The sequence below is a fragment of the Aricia agestis genome, chromosome 20 (genome assembly GCF_905147365.1).
Source record: "Aricia agestis chromosome 20, ilAriAges1.1, whole genome shotgun sequence".
NCBI lineage: Eukaryota > Metazoa > Arthropoda > Insecta > Lepidoptera > Lycaenidae > Aricia > Aricia agestis.
This window is the reverse complement of record NC_056425.1, coordinates 5,142,199-5,163,594: the sequence shown is the minus strand read 5'-3', so window position 1 is coordinate 5,163,594 and position 21,396 is coordinate 5,142,199. Positions and strand designations below refer to the sequence as shown.

The following is a 21,396-nucleotide window of genomic DNA, read 5'->3' as shown; positions in this document are numbered from 1 at the left end:
TGGGGATACTTTGAGTCCCGGGAAAGGGCACAGGATAATTAAAAAATCCGGAAAAATGTACGGTTCCAGCGCGATAAACGAATTTTGGCGGGCGGGCGTCATCTAGTTATTGAATAAACGTTTATCTATTTAAAGATTCACCGATTTTCAGAACCCTGAACCACACTAAAACTTAGAAGCCCGCTCTATATTTTTACCATGTTTTATTATTATCATAAAATATTTTATGATAATATGACGTCAGGAATTACAATAATGTATATAATGGTCTCGTTAACATTATAATGAGCACGTGCATCGCATTATGCGACAACGTGAAACAATGTTACATCTAAATAGGTAGGCGCTTCTTATGAGTTGCAATTTGCAAGTTAATTATTGCAGAATCTTAATGACTCAATGACTAAATGTCTTTAATAAAACATTTCAGCAAGTAGGAATAATTGAATAATTGAATGCTATGGTCTTAGACACGAAGCAAGTTACAATGGAACATTACGCATATGCAGCATAGGTCAGAAGCCAGAGCAGAGGGCCCTAGGCTCTAGCGCATACTGCATACAGTATAGAATCCGACCAAAATCCTACATTATGTCGTGTGCACAGTGCAACACACCTCATAGCAGAAAATTGTATTGACCATCGTCATCTTGGTTATTTACCACGGCCCAACGTGAAATAAACTTTCAGGAAATAATTTTGACATGCAAAGACAAAACATGTATAGCCATCAGCTCATATACAGTATATAAAATTGTCGAGTTTGTGCGCGAACTCCTCCAAAACGGCTCAACCGATTTAATGAAATGTTGTATGTACCATCGAGGAAGTTGATTCCTATGCAATTGACAGACCAACGTTATTTGGTCGAATATGTCAATTCAATGTTAATTGTGATCTGTCAGCTGGGTTTGACGTAACGCGACCAAACTACTTAGGTCCCCGATTTGCATAGGAATCAACTTCTTATCAGAGAAGTTGATTCCTACTTTATTATTATATACTTATATTTACTATACTACTTAATTATTATATACTATATATCTACATAATACTATATATTGTACATTCGTTAGGCCTGAGAATAGGTTTTTATGTAATTTTTATATTAATATTAGAGATAATTTATATGACAAACCAACGTTTGCCGGGTCAGCTAGTAGTCTATAGAAATGCGCAGATCTTTTTATTAATAAAGGGGTAAAAGTATCAAAACTCTTGTATTGTAAAAAACAATTTTCATTACACTGTAACCTACAGGCTACACCTTTGTCTTAACGTGTGTACAATAAAATCCCAACTAATGCAGGAAAGCTTTTAGTATAACAACTACAAAATTGAAATGATCTTTTTAAAACCCTCTATGTGAAAACATTTCCTTTTCAATGCAAATGTTATCAGTTTAATGACTTTTGTAACCAAGTTTTTGTTTCTGTTTTATACATATATATAAAAGAATAAAAAAATATTTGCCTTGTAGGTAGGTCCAGTTATTTTTGAGTCTCAACTGGACCTGTCACTAAGATTATTTAATAGATATATTTTAATATAATATTTTATCTATTCCCTAGCGTTATTGATTGGTTATCGTCAAATAATTAAACAAACCAAAATGCTAAAAAACCTTAGAAATTGAGCATTCGAGTAATTTTAACCGACTTCCAAAAAGGAGGAGGTTATATGTGCGGCTGTGATTTTTTGTGCACATAATAATAGTGTAACGCTAACTACGAAGCAAAGGTGATAGTCAAATATTCCAATTTGGGTTATTTTTAAATTTTTCATGCCAAGCAACCATGCCCAAATTTTCCGCCACTACTTGTTACTAAAATATGTATTCTGTGCCACTACCTAATACCTAAAATCGCTTATATCCTACTTACATCATCTAGCCAAGCCATTACATATCAGACACTTGATACCTCATTTAATTGGTCCAGGACCTTACAAGTGGTCAATTAGTCGTCCATTATCAAACATTAGCGCCCAAGGCCGGTCTGATCGACCGAATCTGAATGGATGGGGTCAGGTCGCGATGATTAGTGAATCACGTATTCGTCATCTTCCGAGTATTGGAGGCTGGGTAACGGTGAATGGATCATGACGTTTCCTTGTGACGGATGTGGAAATAATGGTACGGTCCAAGACAGATTTAGCCCTTTTGAACTTTATTACCAAGTAATAATGCAAAAACTGGTAAACCAGACCAGTGACTTTAAAATCCGTTTAAAATTACTGTACTTTCTGAATATTTATAGCCACAATTCCTACAAGAGGAGAACACACCAAGTGTAAAGCAATCCGAATCAGCCACAATGAAAAAGTAAGAAAAGCATTGTGGATAAAGTATGACATAATATAAAGCATTAGAATTCAGAATGACACGCCTATAGATAAGTACTGTGTACACCAGCCTTTCCCAAAGTGGGCGATAATGCCCCCTAGTGGGCGCTGAAGGTATAAAGCGATGTGGGACCCAGAAAAAAAATGGGGGCGTTATGTAGAGGCTTTGGGGGTGATTTATTTCATCTGGATGCATTTTAAATTGAAACAATGGGGGCGCAAATTTTTTTTTTCTCAAAGTGGGCAGTAGACAAAATAAGTTTGGAAACATAAGTTTGTACACTGTACAATTTTATAACCGTATTGCTACAGTCAGCGTTGCCAGATTTTTTTTGTGCCAAGTCGGGACTTTGGAACTTTTTAAGAGAAAAAGCGGGATTCTTCAGTGAAAAGCGGGACAAAGTAAAAAAAAGTACAAAATCAAAAGCTTTTTGAAGTTATCTTTTTATTTGCGTTAGAATAACGTATACGTGACAATAGATAGCTAAAGTAGCCAAAGGAAATCCACCCCTCTACCTCCCACACTCTTATATTCATTACGCTCCTTTCTTTCTCAGCAGTCAGCACGCTGCACGTACCTTCGGGCTTTCCCCGAAAAGCGGGACTGAGCCTGTCCCGCGCGGGACATTTAATTTTGATGGTAAAAATCGGGACGTCCCGCCAAAATCGGGACGTCTGGCAACGCTGTGCTACACATACGAAAATTATGCTCTACTTTATGACACGAAGTATGGATCCAAAACCCTCCGCCGCCGAGTCCCCAAATAATTTTTCCTCTATTACTTGCAGGCGAGCCCTCTTCAGACCCGCAGACGCAGCGTCGGCAATGTTAATATATAACCAATTTTTCTTTTTCTTTCATCAGCGTATTAATAAATCCATCCATCCATTGATTATAAAAAAGAAAGAAGGAAAGAAAACCTAACGCAGATAGCAAACCTAGAGTAAAAAAAAAATAGACAACTAGATGACGCCCGCAACTGCGCCAAAATCAGTTTATCTCGCGGGAACCGCACATTTTTCCGGGACAAAAGTATCCTATGTCCTTTCCCGGGACTCAAAGTATCTCCATTCCAGATTTCAGCAAAATCGGTTCAGCTGTTTGGGCGTGAAGAGGTAATAGACAGATAGACAGACAGGCACACTTTCGCATTTATAATATTAACTAGATGACGCCCGCAGCTCTCTTGCGTCAAAACTCGTTTATCACGCGGGACCCGTACATTTTTCCGGGACAAAAAGTATCCTATGTCCTTTCCCGGGACTCAAAGTATCTACGTGCCAAATTTCAGCAAAATCGGTTCGGCAGTTTGGGTGTGAAGAGGTAACAGACAGATAGACAGACAGACACACTTTCGCATTTATAAAAGTAAGCTGTCCCGGCAAACTTTGTTTTGCTATATAAAGTATTTTCGCTCATATTATTTTATTGAAGTGACTAAATAAGTACGGCACCATGGCAACGTCCATCGCTATCCCGTCAAACAAACAATGGTCGCCGTCAGTCTCGACTTGTAATAATTTATTATTATTTATTCAAGAAATGCACTTATCAATATTAAAAGTAGCCAGTAGCCGATTCTCAGACCTACTGAATGCATATAAAATTTGGTAAAAATCTCTAAAGCCGTTTCGGAGGAGTACGGTAACTAACATTGTGACACGAGAATTTTATATATATAAGATAGTATGGATTAGTATGGAAGTATGGATTTGTACGCCATTTCCACATTTACGATACACTAGAGATCGCCCAATGATCGAAATTAGACCTTAGTTTCAAGGACACATTTATGTTTTGTAAAAAATATTGACTTTATCATTTTTTTTTCAACTCTTGTCTCTGGGACTAAGCTGATCTCAGACTGGCCGTGTAAGGGAGCATACCCATACTACGTGACCTACTTTTTAAGATTTTTTAACCCTTGATTTTTTTCTGTAGACCTTTTCAATGTGTATAATACTTGGTCCAGTACATTATTTTGATAATTCTCGTAGGGTTCAGCCTGCGTTTGCAATGTAAGCGGAAAAAATGTAATTATTTATGACATTACATTAGAAACCCCAACAGTATTTCTCCACTATTGTAATGTTATTATACTTATAAACCTTCCTCTTGAATCACTCTATCTATTAAAGAAAACTGCATTACAATCCGTTACGTAGTTTTAAAGATTAAAGGGAACATAGGGACATGAGGGAAAAAAACTTTGTTTTATATTATTTTGTGATAGTATAAATTACAACAGAACAATCAGAGAAATTAATTTCTAGGCAGATGGCGGACCTAAGTAATTTGGTCGCGTTTAAAGTTTAACCCGTGTTCCGTAGTATGGGTATGCTCCCTAAGCATTGTCTAATAGTATCTTAGATTCAATAAAAAAAAACTATAATCCATTTTCAATTTGTCAACTTGTTGTCAACAGACTTCAACCATATAAATAAAAGAGTATAATCAAAATCTTATATTATTTATTCGAGGGAAAGCCATATCAGGTGCTCCCAATATTAAAGGAACTAATCAATTACCAAATCCTCCAATTATAATAGGTATAACTATAAAAAAATTATAATAAATGCATGAGCTCGTATACAATTCTATACAATTCGTATGTATAGGCTTGTCACTCAAAAATCTGTCATTTCTCATGTAGGTGTGTTGTAGTGTGTGTAATGTTCGATGCACTCCTTCACCATATTTAAACTATAGCTGTGCAAAATTTCATGCACCTACGTATCCCCATTTTTCGCAAAAAGGGTTACAAAGGTTTTCGTTCGCGTATTAATTAATATTAATACGATGATAACCATTAGTCCATTACGTATTATGCTGTACATTGTACAATGTAACAAACCCGTACTAACACCAACTTACAATAGCATAACACATACTTTATTCTACCTACATTATGCCGCCAGCCCGCTAATGACGCACGCCAACTTAAAAGATGCAAATAACACACCACAATACTGGAGGGAAATGAATCGCTTTTTACGTAATTGGATTTTAATTCGAAAATTATAGACTATAGAGTATCTGTCATAGTCAGAGATTACGTTTATAGCAGGTAAAGAAGACATAAAAGTTAGCACTTTGCAAGATAGAGTTCACAAGTATTCCGTCAAAATAGGATCTTATCAAAGGAGCAATAAGGGGGCGTACACAAATTTTTTTTATGAAATAAGGGGGCAAACGAGCAAACGGGTCACCTGATGGAAAGCAACTTCCGTCGCCCATGGACACTCGCAGCATCAGAAGAGCTGCAGGTGCGTTGCCGGACTTTTAAGAGGGAACAGGGTAATAAAGGATGGGATGGGAAGGGAATAGGGGAGGGTAGGGAAGGGAACAGGGTTGGGCCTTGGGCCTCCGGTAAACTCACTCACTCGGCGAAACACAGCGCAAGCGCTGTTTCACGCAGGTTTTCTGTGAAACCGTGGTATTTATCCGGTCGAGCCGGCCCATTCGTGCCGAAACATGGCTCTCACACGTCAAAAAATTACATGAGATGTTTAGGGTGGGGGGGGGGGGCGAGTCAAATCTCATCTAATCTCACGTTGGGGAGAGGGGGGGTCTCGGCAAATCTCACGTAATTTTTTTCTCAACAAAATAATATTACATATTTTGGTAACTAGCTGTTGCCCGCGACTTCGTCCGCGTGGACTTCAGTTTACAGCGCGCGATGTCAACAAAATTGGTGTCAAAAGCTTTTATAAAAAAAACCCTGGTACCCCTTAAATCAAAACAGCTGTGCAGTGTGCACATAAAATTTCATTTTTTAAAATTAAACTTTATATTTTATGCCAAATTTTAAACCTTATTTAGCCCCCCAATTACATAACTTTACCCATAAACTATTTATCATTGATAGGTTTAAGGTTACGTCACTGTATATAATATAGTATAGTACTGACTTATTAAATAACGTAAAAAAGAAATAACAATCGAAAAAAATCGGAACTCGAATGTATGATGATACCACCTCTTATAGAAAGATGTTGGGCAAGCGTTAGCGCGATGTAAGACACGCACGGCGCCATCTAGTATGAATTTTTGGAACTAACTTAATTTGAACAAATTTTCGTATTTTCACCCCCTTACAACCCTTTTTTCCAATAAAAAAGTAGCCTATGTCCTTTCTCAGGCTTTAGACTATCTGTATACAAAATTTCATACCAATCGGTTCGGTAGTTTTGGCGTGAAAGCGAGACAGACAGACAGATAGACAGAGATACTTTCGCATTTATAATATTAAGTATAGATTTTATCCAGATTGTACGTATGCTTAAGAATCGTAAGCGTAATCGTTATACGATTAAGATCATTCACAAATTCGTTCGAAAGAAATCTACTGACTGTCAAAACCAAACGTTTACGTAAGAAGCCCACATTTTGAAAAATCTCAAAATTTGTGGGGGGAGAGGGGGAATACAATAAATAAATATATATATTTTTAAATAAAATAATAAAATCTCACGAAATCTCACCCCCGGCCCCCCGGGGTCAACAAATTAAAAAAAACACCTCACGTAATTTGTGGACGCCCCCTAATTGTATGTTAGACAAAAATGGAGAAACATGATTGCGAAGTCCATAGCATGCACGTTCATGGACAATTAAAACGAACATTCCCCGTTCGCAATCTTGTATTGGATCATGCACCATTATTGACAGGTCACATAACAGCAAAAGCAGCCACAAAAGATATAAGAAAGACGCAAAGTGGACAAACAGGCCATCTGCATCGTAAAGATTAAACGAGCTAAACCACAAAAGATGTTTCGCCGATCGAGATGGGGGTAACAATGCACTATCAAGCCCTAGACACCCTAGACGGCCTAGGTATCACGATCAAGGCCTGCTGGCAGCTATCCAACGTATCGTGTGTCAGGGTGAACAATAGCGAGCAACAGTGTACTTGAATTTTAAACTAGTTTCACTCCGGATTGGTGTGGAATACCGCCAATATGAACGAAAACAATAGTTTTCGGATTGTGTGCATCTCTGATTGGTTTTGCAAACAGTAAATTGAATTGAAACCTATATCAGAATAAACAAATTTTGATTTTGAAGATGCTCCGAATGGTGAGCTACAGTTTATGGCTAGTAAAGTCAAGATGAATTCAATTAATACTACGCCGGAGTTTGCGAAGAAAAACTGTGGGTTTTGGCATAAACCGCCGCCAAGTGACATGAGCTTGCGTTGCCTTATCAAATCCTTTACATTTTAGATTTTTGACTTCGATATCGAATGCACGTTGTCAAAGTACCCTGAAGTCACAGTAAAACTCAACTGCAAAGCGCCTATCTGTATGCTAACAACATTTGAATCTTTAGAATATTCTTTATCTTTGCGCTACAATTTGTAAACCTTGGTTTTTGCAAGTCTAAAAACTAGCATAACCAAGTACAAGTAGCAACAATAAAGTTTTCACAGACAAACTTCAACAAAAACTACTTAACCGTTCCGGATTTGAGGTTATCAAACAATTAAATATACTAATTTTATAAAGGATTAATTGATTATATAATATTATAAATGCGAAAGTCTGTCTGTCTGTCTGTTACGCCACTGAGCCGATTTTGCTGAAATTTGGTATGGACATAGGTACTTCGAGTGACAAGTCCCGGGAAAGGACATAGGATACTTTTTATCTCGGAAAAATGTATAGTTCCCGCGCGATAAACGAATTTTGGCGCAACGGAGTTGCGGGCGTCATCTAGTTTCATATATTTCATGTCAGATATCAATGTCATATGACATATCGTGTACAACGGCCGTTCCACACCCGCTTCTGAACAGATTAGGTTACCTCAATTACATTAAGTAGACACGGCATTCACCCGTGATATCCTATTACAGTTATTTATAACACAATGAGGTTATCAAGGAGTAAATGTTTCAGATGAAACGAAAAACACCTACCCGTAAAGGTGCGCGCCTGTTTGACGAGGTCACAGAATACATATTTAGTGCATGATAACGAGGTGCGAAACGGATTTAAATAACTTTTCCGCGATGGGCCACAAAAATTCATGTGCGAGCACCTTAAAAATATCGAGGAAATCTCTTCAATAGTCTTTACAATAATAAATAATCCAATTATAAACTATAGAACCTAGAGATGTTACAAATACCGTAATTCGGACATTCAGGAGTTATTCAGGTTTTGATTCATGTTCAACAAAAAAGTGAACCAGACTATAACCCTTACTCATCTAAAACCAACTCAAAAAAAAAACTTCACAGATATTATAAATCATCTACAGTACAACTCCAGTAATACTACTACTGGAGTTGTACTGTAGATGTTTTATAATATCTGTGAAGTTTTTTTTTTTTGAGTTGCTTTTAGATGAGTATGGGTTATAGTCTGGTTCACTTTTTTCATCAAACATCTACAGTACAACTCCAGTAGTAGTATAACTTCATATTCCACAGAAATCGATTTAGGATAAAAAGCTTAACTTTGGCCCACACATCTTACACCACTCGACTGAAAGCGAGAGCCTGTTCTTCAATGTCAGTTAGTGGCTATTGGCGTGACGCCAACCCAAAGATCCATTCTACTTATCGCTAAAATTCGAGCATCGAAAACCTATCCGGCTGATAGCTGAAACCTCAAAGGCGATTAAACGAGATGTTTCATCCCAAATACAGAATGCATTTAGAATAACTAGAGCGGGATTTAGAAATAGAAGCGAATTCATTAGGAAATTAAGTAATCGTCAAATAGTTTTCAGAAACATTTAAACATTTTATAGGATTGAATAATATTTCATAGCATTGGAATTAATTCGATTCTCCATTCCATATGCCGTCAATAAATATAATGCCTGTTATCAAGCAAAGTGTGAAGTTTTATGATAATAAAGTTATCGCTAGCTACTTTGGAATTACATAATTGAAAAAAAATAGTATGAGGTCAAGTCACATTACCCACCAAAACTGAAAGAGTTCAAAATATATAAACTTAAAAGCATACGGAAATAGAAGCGACTCCATCAATTAAAGAATTCAATAATATTATAATTGAGAAATCGCAACAACAAACGAAAAACAAATCATCTTTAAATATATTTTGCTCATCCAATAAATGATCGTCCATCGGATTCACAGGTAGGCTTACCCTCGGTCCTTGCTCTAGCATCTCTGACGTCAACTGTAAACATAAATAGGTCAGGACTCAGGACGCGGATAGATCGAGTTCGGATCATCACGCTACCATTGCATTGCGAAAAACTTGAAACTACATAGCCTAGTTGGCTACTGAATTTTCGCATTAATTTCGGCTTGTAATTAAAAACCAGAAGCATTAGCATACTTATATTACCTACGTTACGTATGCGCTGTTTTTAACGGCAGGTTCGTTAACGCTAGTCAAATTACAAAATTCGTTGCCACGTCTACGCTTAGTTCGGCCACCATAGAAAAGGTTTCCTACAAAAGAATTGACAACAGCAAATCGGAACGTAGCTAAGTTTGTCAATATTTTTATTTTTTCTCATTTCTACTGCTGCACAGCCACATCGTTGCGCTTAGCGTGGTCACCGTAGAAAGGGTTTCCTATGGAAGAACAGACGAAGTGAAAAATCAGAACAGACATAGATCTGTACTTCTATTCGTTCTCACTTCCTCTGCTAACAAAAACCCAAAACCGATGCGTCAACTACGCAGCGCTCATCTCTATTCTCTACATCTGATTTGGGATTTTATTTGCGTGATGACGACTCCTTTGGCTGTCGTGTCTAACTACTAATTATTGGGAGACCGTAGTTAGAATTGCATAGACTATAGTCTATGGACGTCAGCCTGTCAAATCCTGAATATTTCTATTAGCATTTCTATTTTCTACTGGTCCTACCAAATGCCTGCTGAACCGAATATATGCGTCAGACACGCAGCGCTCATCTTTACCTCTTCTTTGGCATTTAATTTGCCTAATGCCCTTTTAGCTCTTTAGGTTATCTAACGCCTAGTTATCGGCAGTGGTTAGAATTGCAGCCTATGGGTGTCTGCCCGGCAACAGGTCTGGGTGTCTGGGCGATCAATAAGCGCCGCGCCGCCGCACGAGCTCAGCCCCGGCCGGAGTCGACACGGTACGGCCGTGCACTGAGCACAATCGATATGCGAAACGATATCTATCGACAATGGAACGGATTTTGACTAATTTATACTACAACTCTTTGCATAAATCGATATTGCACCGAAATGTTGTTGGATAGATTTTCGATTTTTGTCGACATTGCCGATTAATAGAACGGATTTTTGACTCATTAAAAGGTTAACTTGAGTGTAGGACTGAGAAATAATCAATTAAAAAAAAAAAGTCCCACTAAAACTTGTCCTACTGAAACCTAAACGTTCTCCGACAGATATCGTCAATGGAACAGATTTTCTTTGCGAATGCCAACTACAGCTACTCGAATGTACCCCGATTCTGCTGTCAATGATACAGCTTCGTTACTTGTTCGGTTCAGTCCGTTTCCTATCAAACAGCAAATTAATTTTGTCATATATACATACATCAAAATATAGACCCTAGGTTTTTTTTGTAGTTTGGTCAACGAAAAATCGACAATGCTTCCCATTACATTAACCCTGTGCAAATTAATAATTACTGCAGCAGCCACTATATAATATTATGTAACTGCGTAGTTAGTTAGCTGCTGCTAATCAGTAATAACAATTTTTATTTAGGTCATTAAAGTTTTACTGATAAAAATAATTTAACTTAATGCAAATTGCAAATTCTGCTGATTTCTTCGCAACTTCAATACTAGCTAGAAGTGTTTAGTAATTTATATTTACTTACGTATTTTTACTACGTTTTAAGTACTAATTTAATATTTTTAGAAGTTGATGGAGTCATTATTTTTGGTAATTATAGGAGTACTTATATATGCATAATCTGTAAAATTTTGTTTTGATCCCCATTTCATTCATCTTCAAGAGTACTCGATAAGGTTGTTTACAAGTGCCTTAAAGTACTCCTTCCATCAATTTTATATTAATGCTCATTGCTAATATTATTATAACAACGTGTGTCTGTCTGTAAACTAGGTACCTCTAAATTATAACCTCTGTATACACTAAAACCTCTAAGTGTATTGAGCATGGAGATACTGCCAGTCCCAGTAAAGGACATAATATGATAGATCGCGGAAGCACAATATACTTTAGTACTTCTAGTAGACGATAAAACAGTACACTTACACTAAATCAGAAGGAACTGGACAGTGGACATACAAATTACAAAGGTTCCATTGTAGTGGGCTTGGGCCGAATTGCGTACAAACAATAAATCTGTCCTCGGCGATGCAGTCGGCTGCAGCTGGACTGAATGTGACACTGTTAGAGATCTACGATCGTTCCAGCTTGTTCTACACAAATTGAATTAGAATTGAGCAATGAAAAACAAATATCGGACATAGAGCTTTAAATTATATAGGAATTTGGTTAAAATTTTATTTTAAAGTAATTGCATGAATCATTGACGAAAATATCGCCAGTAACGTCCGTTTGTCATGCGAAAATCGTACATTTTTGGGATAAAAACTATCCTTTGCCCTTTGCCGGTACTCAAAAGTATCTACTAAATTCCATCAAAATTGATTTAGCGGTTTAAAAGTGAAAACGTAACATAGAAACTGACCAACATAAAGTCACAATTTTGCATTTATGATATTAAAAAAATATAAAGGCATACAAGCGAGGTCGCTCATAATGAAAACAAAACATAAACAACGGGGTAAAAACCAACACTTCAAGGTAATTAATGCATCAAAAGATTGGATACAAACGAGAAATATTCACATAGGGGTGCAATATCCAATATTAGGTCCATAAGCGAAACGTTGGGTTGAAGCCAACAGACACTCAGCACGAAGCTCTAAAACATGAATATTCAAGTGGGCCGAAGGTATGACTTTAAAATACCGGGTTTCTTTCAATTTTTAACATTTCATGGTGGATCCACATTTAGATTTGAGACTATGAAATGTATCCCCAGATGGCGATTTGTATGAACAATGGGCTTTAATCCAAAGTTAGAGGACATTTTAAGGTCCCTTACTTGGTTGAACCATTATTGCCAGTTGCCACCATGCGATGGTATTTATTTAAACCTTAATTATGGACCAACATGGAGAGTGCATAACACAACTGACATAATACTTATTGATCGTACAAAAGTAATGCGTTACGATTAATGATCATTGTATTTTGTAGCAGCAAACACAATTGGAATTTTCAATCAACAATTTACAAGTTTTACCAATGAACGAATAATGACAGCTTTCGATTGCCTTTCCGTTGTTTACGAAACGATTACGAGGAGGACATTAAATAGCAATTTTCCGAACACACAAGCAGAACCGATGACAGATTACGAGGCAAATTGTAATGTCGAAAGGTATAATACCAGAGAAAGATTTGCGCAATCATTCGTTAGGCATTAATCAGCGGTGGAAGTTGGAACAGTGCAGGCATTATTATATATCATCACGCCAGCATCCGCGAGCTGCCACGATAAACACAAGTAGGGAGATATCATGTTACTTATTCGCAGGATACGTAAAATAATACGCGTACATGTCTGGTTTGGAACACGGATATACTCGAAAGCAAAAACACCATTTTGATACCCCTATCTCAAAAGTTAGGGGAGTTTTAGATGTCAAGGTCATGGCGTTTAAGTTGAGCCAGAGAAAAAGAAAAGTGTCAGTGCATAAGTACACCTACAAAGAAGAGTGGTCTGCGCTAAAAATTACTCCGCCTTTGTATTTGGAATGAAAATCTTAATTCCCACTGCAGAAAACCCAACACAAGTAAATTCAATTAGAACCTGAAATACGCAGTCAAAGAAGTGGGACACTGTTTTTCTTTGAGCTTTGTGCATCTTTTATGCACGAGGGTAGCGAGTCTCCGCCAGATTCCATTAAACATTCACGAGGACTGGTGTGAAATGCCTAATTACAAAACGAGTTCGATACCACCTATTTCAAAAGCTGTTCAAACACCTGTCACGGTTTTAAAACAATAGTAAATGTGTCATTTAGGATGTTTAGCACTGTTTTCAGAAACACGCAAGTCACAGCTTGCATTGTGGACAGGCCATAGATAATGCATGTTGCGAGACTTATTGATATACGATACTAAAGGAATGTAACTATGTAAAAAATTGGTACCACAAAAAGGCTACCACGATAGCCAAGAATCTGACAGCTGTTGTCATTGGCTTTAGTTTCTATTATTTAGAGCACGATATTCGGTGCGCAGGTTTTTGCCAAGCATCCCGGAAAATTATCTAGGCGATACAAATCTCAATTAAACATACATTCAGGGAATGAAAGTGTTTAGTTGTTGCTATATTATTTTTGTGCGTTTCGCACCAGAATCAAATCAGTAGATATATGAGTTTCCACTGTTATATTATTTCGATGGCAAGACCACTCAATTTCAGATGGAATTGGAAGACCGATTGTACGATATGACCCAACGGGATTCAAATATAGAATTTATCGGAGAGATTGCGGAAGGAATGAATGGATGTGCAAATGTAACGCGTGTGTTCCCAGCCACCGGACGAGGCAATCGGCGCGCGCACCCATAGAGGGAGCTAATTGAACGATGTTACGTCATTAACCGTTCTCATATTTAGGCACAGTTAGGTCGGCCATAGACGGACCGCAAGTTGTAGTCGGGACTTTTTCGACTGCAAAATGCGGTCCGTCTATGGCCGGCCATACACGGACCTCTCGAGCAGTTTTTGAGCGGTCGGAGTTCTGCGGTCGAGTTTCGCCGTGTGGTAGAAAAACAAAGGTATGTTTGGTCGACTGAATGATGCGGTCGTGTTGCAGTCGTGTATGACTTCTACGTGACCGCTCTAGAGCAGTCAGTTCCGACTGCAACTGACCGCTCTAGAGCAGTCAGTTCCGACTGCAACTTGCGGTCCGTCTGTGGCCAGTCTTAGAGTGCCTCTTCACACGCGTGGCTGTCGCGCTGCTCTTTTTAGTATAGATGTCGCGCTGCTGCCGCACTACAGGCGACCTAATGTGGAGGCAGTCTAACTGCCAAATAATCGCGAATATGAATTACAAGTAAGGTTGTCGCTCATAGGTTTCCAACATTTACGAGGACATGCTAAGTGAGAACGCATTGTTGCACACGCATGTTTAGCCGAGTCATTCGAGAAAATACAATCGAAGCTTAGCAGTGGCACTACCACGGGACTACCATAGCATACAACAATATAATTATTATCACTTACACCACCAATTCTCACAGAATCAACTATAAAATGTTACTTCTATAATCTATATCTATACATATTATAAAACAAAGTCGCTTGTTTCCGTCGTCCCTTTGTTCCCTTTAATCTTTAAAACTACGCAACGTATTTTGATGATTCTTTCAGTGTTAGATAGCCCATTTATCGAGGAAGGCTATAGGCTATATTTTATCACGCTAAGACTAATAGGAGAATGTGGAAAAAACGGGGGAAATGATTTGAAAGAGCTTATCTCGCGAACTACTGGAGCAATTTTTATGTTATTTGGCATAGATAAAAAGTAGACGACGTAAAGGATCATAGGTTATCGATTTTAATAATTTTTTCAGTGGCTATATATTTTATACCCGTGCGACGCCGGGGCGGGTCGCTAGTTAAAATACAAAGTAATAAGTTATGGATATAGACGTGGAAAATTGACAGAAATTGTAAACCAATAAAAGCGAGGGCATAATTTCAGAAACCCAATAAGCTATTATTGCTTTCAAATTTCAAAATCAGATATCTTAGTTAACAGACATAGAGTTACTTAAGTTTTTTTTAACAATCGAGTTACATAATCAAAATTCTAATCGAACTCGAGAAGCTTAGTAATTTACTAAGACATTAGACACTGGTATCTCAGTAACATCACATTACTTATGTAACGATCCAATCACTGTTTTTTTTTCTATAACGGGCATTCGCTAATTAGCCCCACGCGATGGTCGCAAAAACTATATGTCCTAACAAGACACGTTGTTCCAAATCCAAAAAAAAACAAAAGATAATGGTTCTCATGGGACCATTGTACCATATGCGCATTTCACTATTCTTCGTTAGCCACAACGCGGTCACGCATTACGAAACATCTGAAAACGTAACAGAGCCCCACTGCCGCGGCGGTTACATCTTCAGGGGCTGAAGAGTTAGTGTTGGGGACGCGATGAACCACGCACGACGCTTCACGCTGATGCCGGGGCCGAAGCCCCTGCCCGTGCTGGGCAACTCCTGGCGCTTCGCCATCGGCCAGAAGCCGTGGAGCACGCGATCCCTGGACGTCACGCTATGGAACTTGCGAGCGATGGCCGGCGCTGGTGGTGCAGCTAAAGTGGCTAAACTCTTCGGGCACCCCGATCTAGTTTTTCCGTTCTGTGCGGAGGAGACGGCGAAGATCTATAGGCGGGAGGACTCTTTACCACATAGAGCGGTTGCGCCGTGCCTGAAGCACTACAAACAGGAGTTGAGAAAAGACTTCTTTGGGGACGAGCCGGGTTTGATAGGAGTGTAAGTGACCTCCTCTTTGGTGAAACCTTTCTCCTTTCTGACATATTTTACTCAAATGAATTTTACCATCGCAGGCATGGGCCGAGATGGTCGAAGTTCCGATCCAAAGTATCAAAATCCCTTATCGCTCCAGAGGCGGCTAGAGCAGCGGTGCCTTCGCTGGATCATGTGGCTGAAGACTTTGTAAGAAGGTAAGTTTAGAAACTCTTTTAAGCATTGCAAAATTTTAGCAGAAACAGCATAAAGACAACAAAATCCGAAAGAATTTTGAAACTATGCTTAATTCGTAAAAAAGCTCATTAATTTTTTACTTGATTAGAAAACTTTATTTAACAACATACATACGAAAGTAAATTGAAACAAGTTAAACCAGAATTAGAAACACTTATATCATTAATAGTAAACTCTTGTGGAATTTTAAATATAATTTTATCTGATGGTGTTTATGAGTTTTGTACACTGAATTAATATGGCGAAAGTTTGTGAATGTCATGCAGATGAGACGGTCGTGGGAAACATAATAATATAATTAACCACGTCTGAATACTATCTTATAGAACAATAAGGGCCTGTTTTACCACGTCTTTCTTATAAATGCCGCATAGGCATATAGAGTATGGAGTATCTGTCAGATAAGTTGTGGATAGCCTATCCGAAACTTATCAGGAAGTGGTGAAACGGGCCCTAAGCCTGTTGATAAGCCTCCAGTTACACTCATAAATAGCTAGAGCAATGAAAATTGTATTACAGATCCTAGTATGATAAGACGTGAAAACCAACTAAAAGTATGCCTTGGTAATTTTTGGGCTTAGTTACACATTTTTATTTGGATTTCGGTTTACAAACACATGCCAACTAGAATATAGTAACTAAACATCAACATAACCAGTAACCACAAATATGTAATACAAAACCATGTTTTATTAATGTTAATGTTTATAAAAATTCTTATTTAAGCAATCTGCTAAAATTTAAAATTTTTGTTAGTTAGCAACGTTCAAATGATGAATAATTACGCAATTTATGTGAAATTCTACGAATTTTGAAAATATATAACTGCCAAGTTTTTACTTATTTTAAGTACATAGTTTAAATTAACAGATAAATCTGAAATCAAAGAATTAGTTGAGTAATTTTAGCAACTTCTTAAAAAACGTTTAAAAAATTAAAACAACCTTTGACCTACGAATAATAAAAACCCTTTGACACATATTATAGCGAACGATTTCATCAAAAATGTACGGCCTCACAAAATAATTTCAATCTAATTTCTCAACCAAAGCACGAAAGCTCTTATCGCGATGTATTTTGATTTTTGACATAATTCGCTGTAGGCCTGGTTTTTTCACGGCGAGCGAGATTCTCAACCCAACTTAGTAAGTAATAGGCATGATGACTATTTTTTTTCTTATCGGTAATTGAAAGACACTTAAAAAATAGAAACATCGTTGAAAGAATGACTCTGATAGCTTAAAAATTCACCAAGATATGACAATTCAAATATCTCATAAAAAAGACCCGCCTGAAACGCTCCATACAAAGTGCTACGAAAGTATGACGTCAGTCTTTCGTAGTTTGTACGCATCGGGAGACAACTTTGTTCGACAGGTATATTAAATATTGCGTTTATGAAAGTGGTTTCGTAACAAAAGTTGCTTTTAATTGCATAAGTTATTGAATTGTATACAAATATTAAGAAAAATTGAAAAAAATATCGACTTGAATATCCAACTTTGAAGGCGCATAAGAAAAAAAAATACAAATGCTATCAAGCTGAAATTTTGGGAACACTTATTTTTGACCGTGATTTCTTTATTTTATTAACAAAATTCGCTAATCTTTGACCTTGTCATCATCCCTATTAATGTTCTGAATATGATTTAAGAATGACCGTTTCGCCACCTGGGTCCACTAATATTATAATTATTGCAAAGGTGCGTACCCAGGTAGGGATACCCCCCCCCCCCCCTGGAAGATAAAATAAACGTCAATTTTCCTGGCAAGTGGGAATTAAAAACGTGTTACCTACTCTGCGCAAAATTAAGTGTTGGAAACAAAATTATATATTTTCAGTCAGATTAATAAAAGTCAATTTACATGATTTTCTTTTCAATTACTACCAGACCGACCATCTTCTCGAAACAGGTATGCTGCTGCCCCCCCTCCCCCCCCTTAAACCCCTTCACTGATTATAGTAATTTTGACAAAATTTTATGAGTAAATAATTTGAGTCCTGACCCTGTGAATCCTGCTAGGAAAATTGCAGCGCTTACTTGCACAAAACATCTAGTTCCCTTTGGCCCACTTGCGTGAATTTGAGATAAAGTTAAATCTGTGTTCATTTAGGCACGAGAGAAACAACATAATTTTTAACCCAGGGTCACCTTTAAACACCCTAGTCTGGCGCTAGTGGGCCTTAAATCTTATATCTTTAAACGAGCAATTCTTGTATATATATATTTGGAATCTCGGAATCGGCTCCAACGATTTTCATGAAATTTAGTATATAGGGGGTTTCGGGGGCGATAAATCGATCTAGCTAGGAATCATTTTTAGAAAATGTCATTCACATCGAATACCGAGCAAAGCTCGGTCAAATAGCTAGTAACAACTAAATCAACACTAATCTGCCCATATCTTTGGCATATTCCTTTCGTTCTCACATGTTCAATAGTACCATTGTGAATCTCAGCGTTCACTGTAATGGCCACATCCGTTGTTGAGCGTTAGCGTTGACTCACATAACACTCCCATTCATACAACGCGAATGTGTTATCATGTTTGAGCATTAACTCATTAATTTTGCATGTCTTTATTGTGACATAGACCTTGGTAAGTTAGTTTTTCGAAATAGTTTACAATTTGGTCGCATTTTAATTGTTTCTAACAACGTAACGTAGGTTACGTTACGTTGTTAGAACGGCGTTAATTTCGTACATCGTTTGTTTCACAAATCAGAGGACAACAACTCATATAAGCTTTCCTAAGGTTTTCTTTTGATTTAGAAGTTGCGTTGCTAGGAATATGTTTTTGAGAACCAATAGAATCTTTGCGCTTAGCGAAATATGGCAAATGAAGCACCTAAAACTATTGGTAACTAAAAACGAAGTTATTGAAATGTCGCTAAATTGCATTCTATCCCCCTTACTAATAAACGCTGTATAAGCTTCGAATAATTATACAGTGTATAACTATTCAAAGCTTATACAACGTTTATTAGTAAGGGGGCAAGTCCATACATCTGAGGACACTACCTATACAGCCTTTTCGCGTTTTCTCTACACCGTTCTTGCTCTAAAATTAAAATTGCCATTCCTATATTTTGAAAATAGACTTTACATGACTTCTGATCTTTTCCTAAAAATGTATTCACATTCGAAAAGGTCAAATCTTTTCCAGGGGATCAGCTAGACGTGTCAGGAATAGATCAGCCGTAAATAGATCTTCACTTTTACAATTGAAGACGAAGGTGTTTTATGGATGAATTGAATAAGTAACTAACATTTTATAACATGACAAATTAGTCCACAAAAAATAGCCTATGATCCTTCACGTGGACTACTTCTTATCTGTGCCAAGAACAGAAAAATTGCTCCAACAGTTCGTGAGATAAGCCCTTTCAAATAATTTCCCCCGTTTTTCCCAGATTTTCCTCTATTTCTTCGCTCCTATAATTAGTTATAGCATAATAAAATATAGCCTATATCCTTTCTCGATAAATGGGCTATCTAAAAATGAAATAATTTTTTAAATCGGACCAGTAGTTCCTGAGATTAGCGCGTTCAAACGCGTGGAAGAGCCATGCTCGAGCCATGGTCGAGCCGGCACGAATGGGCCGGCTCGACCGGAGAAATACCACGTTCTCACAGAAAACCGCGTGAAACAGCGCTTGCGCTGTGTTTCGCCGAGTGAGTGAGTTTACCGGAGGCCCAATTCCCTTCCCTATCCTCCCTTATTCCCTTCCCTTCCCATCCCTACCCTCCCCTATTACCCTATTCCCTCTTAAAAAGCCGGCAACGCACCTGCAGCTCTTCTGATGCTGCGAGTGTCCATGGGTGACGGAAGTTGCTTTCCATCAGGTGACCCGTTTGCTCGTTTGCCCCCTTCTTTTATAAAAAAAAACAAACAAACTCTTTCGCTTTATAATATTAGTATAGAGTATTTAAACTATAGATAGACAATGAGTAATGACCCATTTTTCCCTTTATATTTCGAAGAAACCTTGTAACTTACTTCATAATCTGGCTAATATATCTTAGCTGTACCTACATAAAATCCACATTTTGGATTTCAAATAAATTTCCCGGCTCTAAAGTCGCCATTTATCTAAAAAAAACGTAAATGTTCAAATTTTTAGTCACCCACTTGATCCACCTACGTCTTCAATTTTAAAACTCCATTCACGTGTCTAGATTCTACTATGAACTTTGGGTCTATAATTGGAAACCGCCTTGTTCAATTTTAGACACTTAAATTCAACATTTCGTGTTATACTAGATTAACTTTTAAGCTTGTTACATAAGTTCATGCACGGATCTGGGTTAAGTTAAACATGGGTTAAATACTACTATTATTCGTAGGTTACATATAAATATTGTGTGATCTCTTTTATAAATACGAAAAACTATAGACATTACTAAACGACGAATCCAGGGTTAACTTCAACTTTTGCGCATGTGGCCCTTATTATCATTATTATTTTAAATCTAAAACGGTTAGTGTTCAAAACATGTACTATATTCAAACTCAATTTATTTTAGACAGCAGTTTAACCAATACTAACTAAATTGCTTTCAAATAAAAATATGCAAACTTCCTTTACACAGGTAAATACACTGATACGTTACAAAAGACAATTGCAAAACATTGTAGTCTGTCAAGAAAGTGAAGAAATTAAAAAGTGGCAACATCGTAGTGTCATCCCTTTTTTCTTAGATTGATTTGAAAGGGATGACACTACGATGTTGCCACTTTTTAATTTCTTCACTTTCTTGACAGGCTACACAACTATTATAGAGTTCACTGAATCTTTTCAGTAAGTTGCTAACTAATTATCTAATATCAAATATTTCTTGTCTAGGATGGAGGGCTTGGTCGATGACACAAGAGAGTTGCCCAAAGATTTTCTCACCGAGCTGTACAAATGGGCCTTGGAGTGTGAGTTCAATTACATAATTCAAGTTCATATGTCTCATAATTAAAGACGTAAGTGGATCAAGTGGGTAACTAATAATTTGAAAATTTGCGTTCGGGACCAGGAAAATCATTTGCAATGAAAAAATATGGATGTTTTTTGCTAAAGTGTACATAAAGTCCATAAGTCCTCCATTAAGCATGTATTAGCCTCCTTTTATGCAAAAAAAAAAACGAAAAAATTCAAAATATTAGTTTCCCACTTACGTCTTCAATTACGCTTAGCCTTATATGACCCCAATTAATGTAACGTAAATCACCATCTTCGTTAAACACGTAACGTGCAATCTTTGTTCTATCGCG

General features: G+C 37.4%; 2 protein-coding genes across 3 annotated transcripts in view; one reads left to right on the top strand and one right to left on the bottom strand.

Annotated features, from left to right (window-relative positions):
* Window positions 1-21,396, bottom strand: part of LOC121737311 (guanine nucleotide-binding protein G(o) subunit alpha) — an 86,235-nt gene that overhangs the window by 23,824 nt on the left and 41,015 nt on the right. The window lies entirely within an intron of this gene.
* On the top strand, window positions 15,560-16,095 carry LOC121737317 (probable cytochrome P450 49a1). The gene is made up of 2 exons (XM_042128961.1): window positions 15,560-15,900; window positions 15,975-16,095. Exons 1-2 carry the CDS (start codon window positions 15,560-15,562, stop codon window positions 16,093-16,095), a joined length of 462 nt encoding a protein of 153 aa, XP_041984895.1.